This window comes from Poecilia reticulata, linkage group LG3 (assembly GCF_000633615.1).
Source record: "Poecilia reticulata strain Guanapo linkage group LG3, Guppy_female_1.0+MT, whole genome shotgun sequence".
NCBI lineage: Eukaryota > Metazoa > Chordata > Actinopteri > Cyprinodontiformes > Poeciliidae > Poecilia > Poecilia reticulata.
The window spans coordinates 9449987-9469500 of record NC_024333.1 but is presented as its reverse complement, the minus strand read 5'-3'; the positions used below and the strand labels follow the sequence as shown (position 1 = coordinate 9469500).

The window sequence follows — 19514 nt, the reverse complement described above, 5'->3', positions numbered from 1 at the left end:
CCTTTTCTCTGAGGAGACTCATTGTTATGTAGAGCAAACTGGCAAGTACAGCGACTATTCACGTCATGGTTGAGTCAAACAAAGACCGCCTCCACTTGAGACTTTATTAAAATCCTTGTTGTTGTTGTTTTCAATCATACGATTTTATAAATGACTGTAAGTTACTGAGACGAACGGAGGCTCACCACGCTGGTGATAACTGAGATGGAACTGGGAATTGTTAAGTTTCCATTGTATCCTCTTACACACAAGTGAAAACACACAAGCAGTGAGAGAGAGACACACACACACACACAGAGGCTTCCAGTGACAGATGAGATGGAGAGGTTTCCTACCAAGCTGATATCGTACCTCTGCCCACCAACAAGAACACAAACCACAGAAGGCAGCAGGTATGAATAACTTGCTTATAATAAAACATGACCGCAGAAATATCTGCAAATAAAAAAAAGTCACGCATTTATTCTTTGTGCAACTGCAGCTCAGAGCTCTTGACAAAAGAAACTATGTTGATGCTGTGACCCTCAAATTCCTAACATACTAACCAATCAGAGAGCAGGTGGTGGCGTACAGTGAATTAAAGCAACTACGTTTCTTTCTCTTAATGAATTTCTCCTGTTGTGTGGAATTAGATGAAACTTTTTAGATCGTCATCTAAAAGGTTTCTGCTGAAATGCTGGCATCTGCTTGTTTTTTAATGGTGTGGACTAGGGCAATAAACTGTTATGTAAGTCACACTGCGGACAACTTGACCAGATAAGGATCCCTGGCAACGGAGTGGTTTCAATGTCCAAATATTTGGAGACATTTCAGTAGCCAGTATGACTTATTGAAATGGGGCAGGCAAGAGAAGCACACACTTATAGGAATAAAGATAGCAGAAATTCCTCTGGGCAAGAGATATAGAAGTGAAGAAATGGCTGAGTTTCAGAGACAAAATATGAGAAGTAGCAATCAGATTTTTTTTAAGGTCCCATGTTGGTTCAAATAGTGCCAACATGAGAGAAACCAAAACCAGTGACCACACTAAAAGACAATTACTTTAACTGGTCCAATAACTAAGCTGATTGGTTGTTAAGGAAAACCAGTGAAATAACTGAAACCAATTCAAAGACATCTGGACATTTAAGTACAAGATTCAGCTATGAAAACCTAGTAAGTATAGACCCATGGTGTTTCTCAAATGTCTATTAAAATGTGTTTGTTTGTTTTTGTGCAATAAAAGAATGTGTAATGGCAAATTATTTTAAATCTTTTGTTTTCCACCTTTAATGTGTAACATTGGAAGAAAATGAAAAAAAGAGCTACAGTATAACCCAGTTGAATGAGATTGTATTTTTAAACCAATACTTTCTTGAAGCACATTGTGGAAGCAGGACTTCAGATGCTGTCTTTACATATTTTGCAATACAGCCTATTTCAAAAGTTCCCAAATTCTGTCAGGTTGTGTGGGAATCTCCCCTCTTCTAGTGACCCAACAAGTTTTCTGTCAGCTCCAACGCTGCACTAGCTAGTCCATTCCTAGAAATGCACTTTGTTCTGGCGAAGCCATTCCTTTGCTTGCCCAGGTATGTATGACTGAACTCACACTTTCAGCTTTCTAGCACTGAAACTTGCATTGAAACTGTTTATTGTTCTATCTGTTTGGATGAAAAAAAAACAGTAATCTCAGAGCATGATGCCCTATCACCACTGTAATTTACTGTAAAGATACTTTCCTGTTAGAAATCTCCAGTGTTGTTTTTGTGCCACATTTTTTTTTTTTTTTGCAATTCTTTTCGGTTCAATCGTGGTGTGATCTCAAGAGTCACATAAACCTTGTGCATTAGGCAACAGATGAATCACAGAATCAAGCATTTCTGTGTAGCTGTGTGAAGCTGACACCCCACCCACGGCAAAAAATCAAGCAAATAGTCTGAATGGTTAGTGCTCCGTTTGTGCAGGTTTGTACCGTTGAAACTGTCGTTTGTGCATCTTTCGTCTTTGAGATATTAAGTTATAATTTTGATCGAAGAATTTAATTCAGAAGATAAGATGTGCCCTTTATGCATATGCTTAAGTGTTAATGATTCAATATAAATGTAAAGGCTGCAAGATAGTGCCTGTCTATGTTTCAATAGGTTTAAAAAGTCTGGACTTCAAATATAAGTTGTGAATTTAAATAAATGCATGTGTAAGCTAGCCATGCATACATCCTCTCTGCTTTTACGGGGATGCATTGCATTGAGTCAATATTTTATGTGAAACCTGAGCATTAATTTACTTACCTTGTTCAAAAATGAAAATCGGAAGTTTGGAAAAATTAAAAAAATTACTTATTCAAAACGATTTCTTTGAGACTGCTAGAATAATTTTAACGAGATGAAATTACAGATGAAATGTATTTTTAATATCTCAGAAACCAAAGCTGCACAAACAAACATTTTAACGGCACAAACCTGCACAAACGGAGCACTAACCATTCAGACTATTTGCTAGATTTTTTGACGTGGGTGATGTGTCAGCTTCACACAGCTTTTCTGTGTTTCAGCAACAGACGGAGCGACATGACGGTTCAAATCCACTAAGGGGCGCCATTGACTCAGAGATATTTATGAACCGGAGGTAAAGCACACTGCTGTGTTTACCTACATATTGACCCATCACAACAAAATAAGCGTGCGCTTTATGGGCTAACCATCATGCAACACACACACAATTAATTGATCAAAGTTACTTCTTTAAAATATCGTTTTGCTTATATTATATGCTCATGCAAAACAAACCACGAGCAATCTTAAGAGTAGCTCGCATTGAAAACTAACAAGCAAACTCACCCTCTACTTCTGTGGATTAGTGCTGCAGACCTTCATTCTTAGCTGAATAATTCCCGATATTTCCAGGGATCTGGAATGAGAGCTTCGGAAATGCTACCTGCTCAAACTCGGGGTGACTTGAGGCAAGTCCAAACAAGTCCTGTCCGTCAGACTCTGAACACACCCCCTCTTCTGGCACAAGACTGGTAGTGAAAAATATATGTCTAGGGCTGTCTTCTAAAAAAAAAATGTTAGGAGTTGACTTTTATTATCAATAAGGTGACTTTGCAGGATGTCATCTCAATACACGTCAAGATAAATCAAATCGAAGATATGAAGACCATAAATAACTATTTATCCTCATTTTTATGGATTTATGCCATCAGTTGGGATAAAGGTGAAATGTAATCCATGGCAGCATTAACCCCCAAATCCTCAGCTTCAGATATTTTACTGTGATTCTTTCACCACTGAAAAAATAACATGTTTCCGCCTGTTTAAAAAGTGGTAGATCTGCGCTAAAGCCTGCTTATGAGGAATTATACCCTCTGATGCGCCTCAGGCAGGAGTCCATTCAAGTCAAGTGGAATGACTCGCAACTCGTGATCACCCCCCCTCACTCTCACTGTAGTACCACCAGACCTTAAAGGATGCTTCCCCCCGCTTTGGTATCCCTTCTGTGCAACTTGTAGTTTAGAGTAGAGTTAGATGCAGCTTTAACAAGCAGTTTCAACTTTCTTTAAAATCCCTGCAAACTAATTCAACTAGGACGACACATGGTTCTCTGGAAGAGCTGTTGATTTCAGGTTATCTTATTTACCTGTCAAATTATTATGGATAAAGCTCCAGCAGTGCAGAAAAAAAGGAGAAAGGATTTCATACCTTACTTTTTGGGCTTTGTGCTTTTTTTGTATGCATGTGTTCATCTTGTGTCGTTCACAGCAAAAACTGCTGAGGAGAACCACTCTGTCAGGGTGCGCCGGGCTCTTGGTAAGCACATGCAAATATTCTGATTTGTGTGGTAGATTAAGGTTTTGTCTATAGAAATAGATTTCATTTAATTAATTCCATAAGATTTTTTTTTCAAAGCAACATGTGAATTAATGTGTCCTCATTTCTTTCTTTTTAAACTAATGGAGTTAGAATAACTTGGCTAAATCTTAAATTTAGAAAATATAATGTCTGTTCTAAGCTTTGTGACCAACTTCTGAAGTGTAGCAGAATTCGATCATCCATTTGAGATTGAAATTGAGTATTCGGATGTAGCTTGTTGTTAATAGTTTAAACAACACAGACAGACTATGGCATCAGGGCCTGCTTTTACAAAGGTATTTTGAGTGAGCTCCACAAATCCCTTTAAAGACAAGATTTGCATCGCACCAGTAAATGTGCATGTAAAAAAAAAACAATTAAGGAACATGGAGATTCGTCATAGTAAGACAAAGTCACAACAAACAACAATACCATAAAATTCCCAGGAATAGTAAAAAAAAAAAAAGTAGACAAAAAGTGGATTACGAGAAGGTGAATATTAGGAGTAGTGGTTCAATGAGTTTCTTAAAGAAACAGTAAACATATTTTGTCATATTGGCTTCAATTGCTGCACTTGAATCTTTGGTAAATGTGATACACATAGAGGAAACAGAGCAGAGCATTAAAATTTATTGAAACATATAAATTTGTAGTCTACTTTTAAGACTAGTCCTACTTGTTTTTGCTCTCTGAATAGTCTGAAATAAATCTTAGTCTTTGGATTTACCTGACATTCGCTCATTTACATTCCAGCTGAAGCTGTATATTGCAAATAGGTTACAAAGAATCAACATGCATCATTGCACAAAGGTATCTGTAAGAGGAAGGGTGCAATCTTGCTTTGCTTTTTTATTTGTGAGGTGTCATTGAGTACTTTAAAATAGGTCTTGTGAAATAAATACATTTTGAAAACAAAAATGTGCAAAAATCAAATTACATTATATAAAAATGTAACTATAGCTTTGGGATGATATAGGATGGGGGTTTTTTTACATCACGACAACAGCTTGGAAATTCATCCAGGCTTTGTACAATTTTGAGAAAATGGAAACATAATGACATTATTTGTTATTTGTCTTTTCCACAGGTGCTGAAAATCTTCCTGCACCCATAAACACAATATCTTTTTATTCACATATTTCTTAATCAGATGACACAGCTAACAAACCAGAGTGTCCTATATAAAACATGTAATAACCCTGTCATTGCTTATCACAGACTTTTCATATGACTTCAAATTCAGCAGAGCTCTGTCTAATAACACAGCTAGTTTGTAAACCTTTTGTGCAAAGAGCACCTTTCGATTTTCCCATCAGAAACACGTGAAACATAACCAAATGTAGGATTGTAAGAAGATTTAATCGTGGACTAAAGATTAGTCGGACATTTTACTTGGCACAGAGTAAATTCCGTCAAGAATTCAGACAATCTTCCCAGATTCCCCAAACTGCTTGAGTTGTTTGATTGAGCAGATTTTCTCAGTGACGGCTGAGTGTGTTTGTGTGTGTTTCCTGTCGTTTCAGAGAATGAAACAGAATGCATTGCACCACAAGCCTCTGAGTTTCCCGAAGGCTTCTTCACGGTGCGGGAGAGGAAAGATGGAGGCCTGGTCATATATTTCATGCTCATATTCTACATGTTTTTGGCTGTCTCCATAGTCTGCGACGATTACTTTCTGCCATCTCTAGAAGTAATAAGTGAATGTAAGGGCCATGAACATGTGATTGAAAATGTGTGTGCTGAAGACGTGCGAATGCCACATCGTGTGGTTGTGGATACATTTAGTCCTTAATTTGTTAGGCAAGCAAGAGTTTATCGGCTTATATTTTTAATCAATAAATGATTTCCTGTTTAATCAGTTATTTAAGGTATTAAAATGCTCTGACTTTGGAGTGGTTGTATTACTCTAATCTCATGTGCAAATCAGACTCTGTTTGCTTTATTAAGTTAAAACGATTTAGTGTTCAAGCGGCCTATGACTCTCATTGATAACTGCTGTGTCAGGACTAACGTGTTCGCCAGCGTGTCTTACAGAGGCTGGTTGTGAAGCTGCTCGCTGTCCTTGGCATTGTTTTAGGACTTTTGCTTAACCTCAGTTTATTGGCGCTGAAGTTCCTGTTAAGCCCGTCCCTCACCAGCCACCACAGCGCCAATGTTTCTCAAGCCTGATCATTTGCCCATTGTGCATTTCACACACAGGGACCACTTAAATCAGCGGTGTCAAACTCATTTTCATTTTGGGCCGTATCGAAAATCTGAATGTTCTCAAAGGACCGGTTGTTCCAGAATATATTGATAAAAACCATTAAATTGTTAAAATATTAATAAATAGATGTTTCAGCATCCAATAAGTGTTTCTTAAAGTGAAATTATATTGAAAATCCACACTAATTAGTCCAACCAGGACTTTGTGATTGTTTTTGTGTTTTTTTGCAATCAAAATCATAGATTTTGTAGTGATAATATAGGAATATTTGTCAGGAAGTTTTACGATATTTGCACTAATATATGATGTTAAATGTGACTTTTTATTAATTGCTGTATCAGTCACATATATAACTTGACATCAAATGAGGTTAAGTTAATGTGTTTGGCCAGTTTTGAGAAAAAATGTCAGTAAAATCAGAAAAAATGTGGGGATCTGTTGATTTTGTGTTGATTTTGTGTTGATTTTGTGTGGATTTTGCATATTTGTGAAAAACTGGAGGGACTTATTGATGTAATCTGGAGTCTGGAGGGCCACATAAAAAGCTACTGCGGGCCAGATTTAGCCCCCGTTCCTTGAGTTTGACACATGCGACTTAAATGATCTATGTTGCATAAAGTTATTGTTAAGCACTTGTGATTATTAGCTCACATTACTTATTAACTCAGTTGCAGTGATTGGAAGATACCAGCTGTAAAAATAATTGTGGCGATAAGATTGTTTTTCTGACATAATCATTTGGCGTGGCAATACAGGTTTCTGCTCTCCTTCGAAAAGGAGAAGCTATTTATTTAAACAGCAAGTTGTAAATAATTTATTGCAATGATTTGCAAGACAATTAGCTAGGAAAATCTGATCCCTGCAGAGATGCAAGCAGCAGAGCTGACTACAGCCGTAGCGATAAATTATGACCTCTAGAGCCAGGGCCGTGCAGAGACCACTAAAGGGGCAGGTGCTCAATAAAAAAAAGGGCACATCTAACCGCATTCTAGACCAGAATATTAACAAAGCCTCACAGCTTTCAAAGTAAACTTTGAAAGCATTAATCGTGGAATAAGATTGGATAAGAATAACCCTAACCCTAAAAAAAATTTATTTTTCCTCACCTGGCTGTCTCCTCCCACATGTTATTATGTGTCAGAAGAGGACTTGGGAAATAATACCCCAAAAAAAAAAATAAATTTATAAACAATGATAAATTACAAAATTGTGAGATATACAATCAAAGCTAAGGAAAATCTCTATATAGAGCATACGACTACAACTATGTAAATCAGAGCTAGACCACCAGACATATTTTGTCTTTACAAAATTACACTAATAAAAATATAAAAGGGCACAATGCCACCTTTTAGTGGACTGTAATCTATAAAAAAAAAGCTGCCTGTTTGCTACACTTGCAGTGGAGATGAAGATGGTCCATTCAGGAAAGCAGAGCTGCATCAAACTTTAATGTGGAACTGCAGAAAAAAGAAAAAAAACAAAAGCAAATATTGAATTGTTAATGCATGTCATCATGAGAAAAGCCTACTGAGTTTTGCTTTAAAAAAAACTTTTTTTAACTTAAAATCACACATTTTTGTCTCATGAAGTTAATTATTTATTTTTTTTTTTGGCAAAACAAACTTATTTGCGCTTGTCATAAATTTTTTCTTGCTATTCTAAGATTTTGTTTGTGGCTCAAAGTTTTGCTTGTGATTCTCACATGACGTCGTGGGGAGGTCCCAAAATCACAACAAAATATTTCTGATGTGTGCAAATTAAAGTTTATGTTTGGCAAATAACTTTTTAAGTTCACGAGACAAAAATGAGTCATTTAATTTAAAAAAAAAGTATTTTAAACAAAACTTTTTCTTTTAAAGGAATCATTACAATTCCAAACGTTTTGATTACAATTTTATTTTACTTAACTGAGGTTAGTTTTTTTTTTTTTTAGGAATAATTGGGGAAAAAAGTTTAACTTCATACTCTGCAAACCAGACCCTAAACTTAAAGTCTGGATTGAGTTTTATCCCCTTCATTAATGACACACTTTTATTGCATACATTATATTTATCATGGTAATTCAGGGTGAGTTATTTTTAATTCTAAATGAATGTCCTTGTTGGTTTTTATTTAAGTGTTATTCTTCTTCAAGATACATTTACCTAACACTGGAATAAATGCAATGTACATTATGCAGCAAAGGAAATTAGAAGACATGTATCCATTATGGAGATGATCGGTTTTGGATGGGCGATGTGCCGCTATTGCTTAAGCAATACTGAAGAATGACTGCTATCATTAACAACACAGGGAATAAGCTTTTCAGTTATCTTGCTTTGCTACCAAAGTCGTTAGCTAGCAGCTAGATAATAGCACAACCACAGCAGCCTAATGTCTGTATGATAAAAATACTGAATCGATAGTTAAGAACAGTTTTTCCTCACATGGCTGTCTCCTCCCACATGTTATTATGTGTCAGAAGAGGACTTAGGAAATAATACCACAAAAAAATAAAAGATTTGACCAAAAGGGCACTTTGGGGCAAGGAGCAAAAGGGGCAGGTGCTCAAGCACCCCTAGCCCCCCTCTGCACGTGCCTGTCTAGAGCGTACTTATCAAGCTATGAACATTTTGCTTTGTAAGTTTACAACTTCTGCATTTGAAAGTTTATCAAAAATATATTCAATTTTAAATACTTCAGAGTATTTTAAATCTGCTACACGAAAATCATCAAGCTTAAAAGTCGTCTTATTTCTCAAATATATGTGACACAAAAACAATCTCTCTGGCGCCCTGCTTAATTTCAGTATGTTTTGGGCCGGCACTGCAGATAAATATTCAGTATTCCTACTTAACTAAATGGTTTACAGTAGAAATCTACACCTTAACTTTCTTGCTAGATATTTTTTTGTTGCAGACAAATAGCTTAATATTTTTTTATTTCTCGGGTCTCTCTCAGGTCTGGGACTTTCTCAGGATGTGGCAGGAGCCACGTTCATGGCAGCAGGGAGTTCTGCACCTGAATTGGTCACAGCTTTTCTTGGTAATCATGCATAGGGACAACATTATTTGTATGCACACTACACTCTGTAGTTTGGATACATGTCCCCTGACCTGGTCTAATGTGACCTGGTAACCTTAAATGGTAAATGGACTAAACTTATATAGCTCTTTTCCAATCATTTTGACCACTCAAAGCGCTTTACACTAGAGTCACATTCACCCATTCGCACTCACAAACGCTCACACATTTATACACCGATACGCAGATCGGTAGGCATCTACCTACAGATGTGACCTGCGTTACCAGGTCACATCGGTAGGTGTGACCTGGTAACCTTGCATGCTCTTTGTCTTTTTCACAGTTTTTTAGAAATACTTCCTTATTGCTCCTATATCCAACATCAAACTTTGTTGTGTGCTTCTTTTATTAGGGGTGTTTGTGACCAAGGGGGACATTGGAATCAGCACCATTGTGGGATCGGCCGTGTACAACCTGCTTGGAATCTGTGCAGCCTGTGGACTTTTGGCCTCTATGGTACATTTTAACAACAAACCCAAAGATCCCGGTAGAGATTACCCCCTTATCACCTCCTTGTGTATGAGAGCAGCGTCTTTACTAGGTCAGGGATTGTCTGGCTACGGTGCTTTGTATAAAATATAAGCCATTTATTTTTGTTTCCCTTATCAGGCAGGGCGACTCACCTGCTGGCCCCTGTTCAGAGACTGCCTAGCATACGGAATCAGTGTTGCCGCCGTTATTGGGATCATTTCTGATAACAAAGTCTTCTGGTGAGTTTTTGTGTTTGATTTATATGCAGTGACTCAGCACCTGACGGCTACATGATCTTCAGACCTTGCATAACATATGATCACACTAGATCATACGGGTTTGCAAGAAACAGATGTTTCATTTTGCAAGAAACAGATGTTTCTTGCAAACCCGTGACCTAGAAAATGTGAAAATAAATCACAAAACAAATCCACAGTCTTCTTACTACCCTTCTTGTATTACTTTGATTGTAAGCCAGCTTGCAGACTGTCAGTCCAAAAATAAAACAATCAACATGACAATATAACTACAAACGTGTAGTAAAAGGTCAAAAGGGATGTATTACTCTGTATACAATCTAGCAATAACTCCAGATAAAATACAAAACAATAACTTTTGGATAAAAAATGTTTTTTATTGTTTAAGAAACATGCATAGTTGGATGCTGCCATAGTTGTTGTCTTTATGTTTGGCTCAGTTTGCCTTAGATCTGGGAAACGTTGTCATACCAGAGTTGTTTTGGTGAAATGTACTATTATCTGTTTCGCTGCACCCTTCACTTTGTTTTATATGTGCAGCAGCCATATTGGATATGAAACAGGGGGAAAGAGTGGCAACCTCTCTCTTTACCAACCTGTCCAGATTGGTTTGGATAGCTTTTCATTTCATATTATTTGAAAATGTGTTGTGTAATTTATCAAATTCAAATTAGTTTGATGATTTGAAACATTTAGGAGTGCCAAAACAGTATGAACTTAAGAAACATATCAGAGGTGAAAATCATGTTTTTTTTATGGCACCGCATGTCCTTTCTTTGAAATAAACCATGAGTTATTGGGCTCAAAGGTCCTGGAAACAATATAAAGGTGGACCTTGTTTTTCCTGTTTGTGATTTGGAGTTGCACCAGTTCAATCTGGTTTCTGCAGATTCCAGTGCCCCAAAATTAAATTCTTACCTGAAAATATTCCTAAACTAGCCTTTTAAATCAGTAGATTGTTTTCTTCTTTAGTGACATGTAGTTTATGGATGGCAGGACCAGGGTGCAATGGGCTCAAGTTGTGAATAACTACAGTAGCACAAGACAGATGAATGTTTGGGTTTTTCTGAGGAGAGCCTCCCACAGATTGATTCAAATATCAATTCAATTCAATTTATATAGCACCAATTCTCAACATCATCCCAAGGAACTTACAGCAAAATGAAAAGTCAATTCAGTACAAACACATGCAGACACATTCAAGGTAAAGTAACATTCCAATTGAACCTACTCATCAATCCAGTCAAGCTCAGTTTATTATTCAAACTGGTTTAAAAAGCGTTTTGTCTAAGAAAACCCAGCAGATTGCATCGACTCATTGACTTGCAGTATTCACTTTTCCTAGATGAGCATGTAGGGACAGTTGATAGTCGCATGCTGCTTTGAGGCAGTCAATCACACTGGCCATTCATGTTGCGAAACGTGAGGGGAAAGTTTCCCTTAAACAAGAAGAAACCCAACTAAAAGATGTGAGGCTCTCCATGAAGCACATCATTAAGGGATTTTTCTTCAGCCGGTACTGAATGTTTGCGTCCATTCTGTTGACAGGTACGAGGCAGCCTGTCTACTGCTGGTCTATGGGGTCTACATCGTGGTTCTGTGCTTTGACCTCCGCATCAGCGAGTTTGTCCTGAGGAAGCTGAGCCCATGCTGCACCTGTCTGGGTACAGGTTCTGCTGAGAAGCGTGAGACGCAGCCCCTGATGGGCTGGAGCGATGATACCAGCCTGCGAGTCCGTGGTCGCTCCAGAACAGACAGCGGCATCTTTCAAGACGACTCGGGGTACTCTCACCTGTCGCTCAGCCTACATGGTCTCAATGAGATTACTGAAGGTACAAAGTACAAGGCCTTCTCAGCACGATGTCTTTGACTGCAGCTCTAATACTGTGTCTCAGATCTTATTGTCAATCTTCATCCCAACAGAGCAAAGAAGTGTCTTTGCTGTACCAGAGAGCGACCTGAAAAGGATCTTGTGGGTTCTGTCTCTGCCTGTAATCATTCTGCTCTTCATCACCATCCCCGACTGCAGGAGACGCTTCTGGAAACAATGGTTCATGATAACCTTCTTCATGTCAGCAGTCTGGATCTCTGCTTTCACATACGTGCTGGTCTGGATGGTCACAGTTGTAGGTAAGTTGCCTGTTTTAAGGTGACCTCAATACAATTTTGGTAGGTTGTCACTTTATTTCAGTGTTATATAAAGCATTTCTCAAAATTTAAAATTAGACTACCCAAATTCACAAGCCGTTATTATCCTGTACTCCATAGTTGTGCGTTTTCAGCATAAGGAAGGCTTGAACCAGCAGGATCTGTAGCAAACCATAGTGGATCACAAGTGTTTGAGACTTGTGAGAAAAACGTCTACTTTGCAGAGTCACATGTGGGTCTGCTGGTTAATTCCTGAGATGCCATTGTCCCAGAGAATGGGGGGTTATTACAGTGTAGCTCCAGTGGGCTGTGAGCCAAACCAGTCATAGAAGGATTACGACCCTGAGGAAAGAAAGTCATGTGAGCGCCGAACGTACACACAATACCCGGCAAGTGTTTTACGAACAGATTCAGTCTCTATGTACAATAGGGATGTGAACTACAAAGCTGGACCAAGACATCAGGACAGATGTCATGTGAGAGCCATAGGTCTCCTGAAGCATAATGGAATTAGTATCCCATCAGACAAGAACACACTTGAGACAAAAGAGCACGGATAATAATTATGTATGTTTTTTAAAAGTAATGAACTGCAAAACTGATTGCTTCAGATTATAGAGACAGCAAACTATGAAGACTGATTACATGAATGGATGTTCTTTTAGATATCATGCCCTGGAAGGTCTGTAGAGATTCAATAGGATTTATGGTTACTCCTTCAAAGCCTGCTTTTGCTGGTGAAGATGTAATCTGATTTCTTTTCACAGGTGAAACCCTTGACATACCAGACACAGTGATGGGACTCACTCTACTCGCTGCTGGAACCAGTATACCAGACACAGTTGCCAGTGTGATGGTGGCTAGAGAAGGTAATACTGTCAAAAAAATAAACCAGCCAATGGGAGTGGAACCAGAACAGCAACCAACCACATTTTATGTTTTCAGGGAAAGCCGACATGGCCATGTCCAACATCGTGGGCTCCAATGTTTTTGATATGCTGTGCCTGGGCCTGCCTTGGTTTATCAAGACTGCCTTTGTGGACACCAACACCACAGTAGAGGTCAACAGCACTGGCCTGATCTTCATTTCATCCACGCTACTTCTCTCCATTGTCTTCCTTTTTGTAGCGGTGCACATCAACGGATGGAGGCTGGACTGGAAGTTGGGAATTGTCAGTCTTACTTGCTACATCCTCTTCGCTACTCTGTCCATTTTATACGAGTTGGGGATTATAGGGAATAATCCCATACGGTTGTGCAGTGACTGAGGCCTGACCTTCTTAGGACTGAAGACATTTTCTGAGGCCAACAGCCCCCAGCACCCACCAAAAATGTTAAGCTGTTGAGATCAACAAATGTCAAGGAGCAAAGGCACCAGTTACAAAACTACCACACAAGCGGATGCATGATTGGTTACCTCTTTAACCAATTTAGATCTCTTTAGACCTCTTTAGATCTTTACTATGCAAGATTTTAACAAACGGTGGATGTGTGACAAGTTCAAATAAACATGTAAAAAATTAAACTGAACATCATAAGTAGTATCAGCTTTCAATGTGTCGAGTCAGAAATGCAGCCTGATAAGGTTTTATCACAAGGGAGGACAAGCCATAAATAGTAAAAAAAAAATTCCATTCATCCTGTTACAACCATCCTAAACTCTGACACGGTCATTCATGTTTATGACTAAAAGTAAAAATCATCAAGCAATTCGATTAAAACAATGGGAGTTTATCCTCCCCCACTTCCTCAAATGTACAAAACTTTACATCTACTAGTGTCCTGATAAATGTCATTACTAATTTGAAACTGACACACAAGGGCGTTGAGAAATAACACTCATAAGACGAAAATCTTAGGTCCAGCTTACAAGTTGAAGAAGTTTCCAAGCGCAGTTTAAAAATTAAAAAGTTTATTTATTCAAATAAACTGACAAATCATAACTGGGTTTATAAAACAAAGGTAAAACGGCTATGTCGTATACCAACAAAAATGAAATCAGGGAAACATGAAGTCATAGTGTTTTTAAAACAAAACAATGATTGGTACGGGCGTCAGAAAGTGTAAAGTGAGTTACGAGGGGGTTTCTACAAAATCTCTAAGCGTTGCGATCAATGCGGACGTCCACCTCCCGGCCGTTGATCTTGGTTCCGTTCATCATCCTGCAGGCCTTCTCTGCGGTCTCTGGAGAATCAAATTTCACCGTCCCGCAACCCTTTGACCTCCCATTTTCCATTTTGATTTCTGCAAACAGCACCTGACCTGCAGGAAACAAGAATCAGCAATGACTGAATGACGCAACTAGCATCAATTAAAAATGGTTTATGTTAAGGCTGAATAGAAGACCCGTTAGTTCACTGGTCAATCATAATGAAATGTCAAAGGATCAAACAAAAAAATGTAATTCATACCACAGTGACTGAACTTGTCTTTCAGCTTTTGCCATGTCAGGTCATAGGACAGCTGCAACACAGATTTATCAATCAGCATATAGCAAAGAACAGAAAATAGAGATGCACCATTGCTTTCAAACAGAGATTAGGATTAGCTCATTTTCAATTGATCAGCTCGTGACAGGAAGGTCAAATACTCAAAAATCAGACTCCTTGATCAGTACACCTCAAACTTATAAGTGCTACGAACATTAATAAAGTGGTAAAAAAAAAATAAAAGAATCATTTAGCTAAAAGTTTCATCACTAATATTCACTAAATGAGATTTTAGCAGCCTTTGGCCACACTTACATTTCGCACAAATATCTGGCAGCCGCCTTTGGACCCTGAGCCCCTGTCCGACATGCCTCCACCCATGTGTCCGCCACCTCCGTAGCCTCCAAAGCCACGGTTCATGTCCATTCCCGACATGCCTACACGGTCGAAGCTGGGGCCCATTCTGTCCATGGACATGCTGCCCATTCCACCACCTGTTATACAGAAGCATGAATGCTTTCCCAAGGAAATGGATTCCAGCAGGGCACCATCTTTATATTTTATGACTGGGATTTTAACACCATATATCATTGGGCAGTGCCCAAATAGTTTTTTATTCTATTTGAAATAACCAGACCCCACTGAAGCTAAGAAGATACTTTAGTTTGAAACATAATAAAACATGAATAAAAATGCAAAGGGATGGAAATAGTCCATAGGCATAACAAATGTAATTGTTATGCAATTTGCAATGAAAATGTGGCCATGAAAGTCATACATTATTTGGTAACCACACTAAAACTAAAAAGACTAAAGTTTTACATGTCATGATGCTTCAATTACTTTCATAAATATATTTATTTCAAGTTATACATGACCCAACAGCTTGTTTCGGATTCTACTGTACAGGATTGTGCTTTATATATTAATATGAATTTAGACAGAGTTGTGACGCATTCAAAATAACTGGTTTGGGTTCTTACTGTACCTAAGCCACTTCCCATGTGTCCCATGCTTCCTCCAAAACTGCCACCTAAAGGACAGAAGGTACATTGGTCCATATTTCATTCAACAACTAATTTACACAATAAGTTAGGTGTGATGAAAAATTCAGACGTCATGAGACAAATAAATTAATATGAAATCGACGGATGAATTTCACTCTTACCCATTCCTCCAAAGGAATCCGCAAATCCTCGGCTCATGGGCATGTCAAAGTCCCGATCCAGTCCACCAATTCCTGATCGATACAGATCTCCACAGGTTAAAACCTTCCCTCAGCCTGAAGTGGCTAGTTCATCTGTATGTGACTGAACTGACCCTAATCTGTGTGCATTTTGAGTGAAAATGCCCACTTACCTCCCATTCTGCCAACTGGCGCTATGTCCCTGCCTCCAAAGCTCCCCATGCTGCCCATGCTGTCCATGCCGCCGTAGCCTCCACTCCCACTCATTCCTGTTAAAAAGAGCATCAAGTGGGATCAGTTTAGTCGTTAACAGGGACAACTACAACTAAACTAAGCCCTATGGTAACACTTTATTTGAAGGGGGTTGAATAAGACTGTCATGACACTTTCATACATGACATAACATCTGTCATGAACATGAATAAGCCCTTCATGAATATTTATGACTGTTGTAAAAGCGGAATTTGGTAAATTATGACACTTTTATTACAAAGTTGACATTATTGAAAATGTCTGTGTTATGACAACTTGACATTAACCAAGAAATCATTACCGTTTAAACTTTACCTTTAATAACATAAAGTTACCCAATTTTTAAAGTGCAATCAGTAATACTTTTATAACAAATTTATATCAGTAATGATTTATTGGTTAATGTCAAGTTGTCATAACAAAGACATTTTCAATAATGTCAACTTTGTATTAAAAGTGTCATAATTTACCAAATTCCGCTTCATGACAACAGTCAAATATTCATGAAGGTTCATTCATGTTCATGACAAATGTTATGTTATGTTTATGACAGTGTCATGTCAGTCTTATTCACCCCCCTTCAAATAAAGTGTTGCAAACCCTATAAACAAAATCTTACCTCCAAGCCTGCTCATTCCTCCATAACCTGAATCCATACCTGTGGCAGAAGAACGTCTCAGTGAGGCTACATCAAAGTGATGCACAAAAACGTATTTATTTATTTAAGATACCGTATTTTCCGCACTATAAGGCGCACCGGATTATAAGGCGCACCTTCAATGAATGGCCTATTTTAGGACTTTTTTATATATACGGCGCACCGCATTATAAGGCGCATAGAATAGACGCTACAGTTAGGGTTGCCACCCGTCCCGTCTTGGACCGATACGGGACGCGATTTGTTCTGTACTCTATAAGTGTGGATGTGTAATAATAAAGAGGTGGTCCCCGAGTACTTTATAGTTTGGCAGAGCCTCTGCCGCGGAAGTAAACACACACTTGTGTAAAGTCGTGATGACGCCCCGCTTTGCCATCACTTGCTGCAGAGGATCACGTTACAAGTTCAAATCCATGCTGAGAGTGGAACTCCTTGCTCCTCCGCTTCTACTTCAGCAAAGCTCACAGTTTTTACCAAATTCTGTAGCTTTCGGTGTACTTCTAAATCTGCTCCTTAGTCGCATCTTTTCGGGGTTGCTACTGCCTCTAGTGGCGTGGGGGTGGTAACACAACTAATATAAATACATTACTAAATCAGAATACCGCAAAGTCTTTATTATTTATTCTTAATTCTCTTAAGAATGTAGAGCTAATTAAATGATCTAAACAAGACCTTAAAGTGGTTCCAGTTTCTCTCAATGGCCAAACTGTTGAAACTGTGGCAAATTTTAAATTCTTGGGTCGTTCCTGGACAGTCAGTTCAACTTTGCTGAAAACACCGACTATATTTTGAAGAACTGTTCTCAGAGACTCTACCTTTTAAGAAGACTTGGTGATCATGGAGTGACCCGACTCTAGTTGGGTCACCCCTGTCTTGAATTTGGGTTAAAATATATCAGATTTTATTTATCACTACAGAAGGGTTCAGTGAATGCGCATATCAAATTGGTGGGTTCGGTACCTCAAAAAAGGTTAAGAACCACTGCCCTAGTCGAAGCATCCCGGATGAATATCTAAAGCCACTCTGTTGACATAAAGAATATCAACAGAACAGTCCAACTCGGATCAGCGAGGAGAGCCTTCCGCGACTCGGCCGGACGATGGTTACCCTTCTCCGTTTGCGCACAGCATATTCGTGGAGAACGTGGTGCTAAATGACCTGCAGACGACCTGATTATCAGGTCAGTAGGTAGATAGGTCAGTCAAACTTTATTAACAAACCAGCGTTCTGACAACTATCCCAGCATGCACAGCGCGCTTCTTCTTCTACGGGCGAAAATAAAATCGGCGGCTGCTCACCGTAGTTGCTAGACTTGTTGTGGCTCAATATTGGTCCATATATAAGGCGCACCGGATTATAAGGCATACTGTCGGCTTTTGAGGAAATTGAAGGTTTTTAGGTGCACCTTATAGTGCGGAAAATACGGTAGTTTGTAAATAGAAAGAGCAGCATTGTCACAATATGAAGCAACTAAAACATGTGTTTTACTGACCTCCAGGTCCCATGGAGCCCATTCCTCCTCCTCCTCCGCCGCCACCACCACCACTAAGACGGTTTGCATTTATGGGCTGCCCTCCTGGCCCCAGACCCATGCCGATGCCACCCAGGCCCCCTGAAACACAGCAAAAAAAAGTAAAAAAAACAATCCCATGAAAAAAGGTTGAAATTTAAAATTATCCACCTCTTTCATGATGTTTTGCACTTCAACAATCACAATGAAAATGTCCTGCAATGGTGCTTACCGTTTACCAACCTCTCTAATATTTTCAACATCTACATTAGAATTTTGTGAGGTAAAAATAGAGCAAAAGATTCTCTCACGTGGCAACTGTGGTGCTTTTTCTACTGGAAGGAAATCATCAGGGGGAAGAGACTTTTCATCCTACAAGTCCATATACAAAATGTTACATTTTTTTAATGATCTCTGCCAGGGTTTAGAAGCAATAATTTAAAATAAGATTTAAATTCAACATACAATCTTAACGTGCATCTGCCTTTCAAAGAGCATCTGGCCGTTGAACATGGCTGAGAAAATAGTTAAGGACAAAAGTAAAATGAGATATTTGAAGGCTGCGTTTTGTATTTTTTTTTTAGTAATATTTAGGTTTTAAAGGATACATATGGCCTGCACAGCTTCCAGAGGCTGATCAAAAGTAACCGTTCCCATTCCACGACTTTTCCCGTCTTTGTCCTCCTTTACATCAGCTCGCTTCACCACTCCTGCCATGCTGAACACCTCTTTCAACTTCTTCCAGCCCACTTTGAAGTCCAGCTGCAGAACACAAACACAAATGTACCTTAAACTAAACCGTTTCTTTTTTACTTGGACGGGAGCAAAAGCCCGTGGTTCTGTTCTTACATTAGCCACAAACACGGTGTTCCCTAGTCTGCCAGCCTGCAGCGCGTGGATGACCTCAGGCGGGATGTTGGGGTTGTTGGCAATCGAAGGAGGAATGTTCATCCCACCAGGCACCATGTCCTGCCCACGACCCCCATGCTGACCTCCTCCCATGCGCTGCAGAGCACGCCGGGCGTGTTCACCGTCGTAGTCCTTGCATACAAAACATGTTTCAAGACAAAAAACAAATGAAAGCATAATCTCCAACTAAAGGCTTAAAGTTTAAACGTAATGCTACTTGGCAAAAATTTAGTAAATCAATTATAATTATAAACATGTTCCGTTATTTAAACTAAGCGTGACAAAATAAAGCTGAAAAACCATTCTAAATTTTACATGCAGACTTTTATAACACTGGCTGTAACTTGATAACCTCGCTGTTGAAGGATGGAGATTGTCACTCAGGGAAAAGAAATTTGGAAACTGCAGCAATTTTCTATGAGGACATCAACAAAGTGGTCTGAAGAGCAATCCATCATGTGGAGATCAGTTTATACAACATCAACATGATCCATAGATTCCACTGCAGCTACAAAAAGGCTAAACTGATGAATCAGACTCTGCTTTTATAAACACAAACAAAAGTTTTAGCCATAGCTACTCTGGTAGTTTATAT

The 19514-nt window shown here is 38.8% G+C and overlaps 2 protein-coding genes across 2 annotated transcripts in view; one reads left to right on the top strand and one right to left on the bottom strand.

The window, feature by feature from the left end:
• Positions 1–3455: 3455 nt before the first annotated feature.
• Positions 3456–13391, top strand: slc24a5 (solute carrier family 24 member 5). The gene is made up of 9 exons (XM_008404588.2): positions 3456–3785; positions 5351–5530; positions 8977–9060; positions 9452–9555; positions 9709–9809; positions 11376–11659; positions 11751–11957; positions 12743–12844; positions 12921–13391. The coding sequence occupies exons 1-9, from the start codon at positions 3629–3631 to the stop codon at positions 13241–13243; spliced, it is 1542 nt and encodes a 513-aa protein (XP_008402810.1). The 5' UTR covers positions 3456–3628; the 3' UTR covers positions 13244–13391.
• Positions 13392–13866: 475 nt separating this feature from the next.
• myef2 (myelin expression factor 2) overlaps positions 13867–19514 on the bottom strand; it is a 10646-nt gene continuing 4998 nt past the window's right edge. Inside the window, exons 6-17 of the mRNA XM_008404589.2 lie at positions 18860–19051; positions 18619–18772; positions 18476–18525; positions 18322–18382; positions 17993–18112; positions 16462–16500; positions 15764–15859; positions 15573–15644; positions 15393–15437; positions 14720–14898; positions 14387–14438; positions 13867–14237 (exon numbers count right to left, since the gene is read on the bottom strand). Of these exons, the coding sequence (XP_008402811.1) occupies positions 14074–14237; positions 14387–14438; positions 14720–14898; positions 15393–15437; positions 15573–15644; positions 15764–15859; positions 16462–16500; positions 17993–18112; positions 18322–18382; positions 18476–18525; positions 18619–18772; positions 18860–19051 (1224 nt within the window). The 3' untranslated portion in view covers positions 13867–14073. The remainder of the gene's footprint in view (positions 14238–14386; positions 14439–14719; positions 14899–15392; positions 15438–15572; positions 15645–15763; positions 15860–16461; positions 16501–17992; positions 18113–18321; positions 18383–18475; positions 18526–18618; positions 18773–18859; positions 19052–19514) is intronic.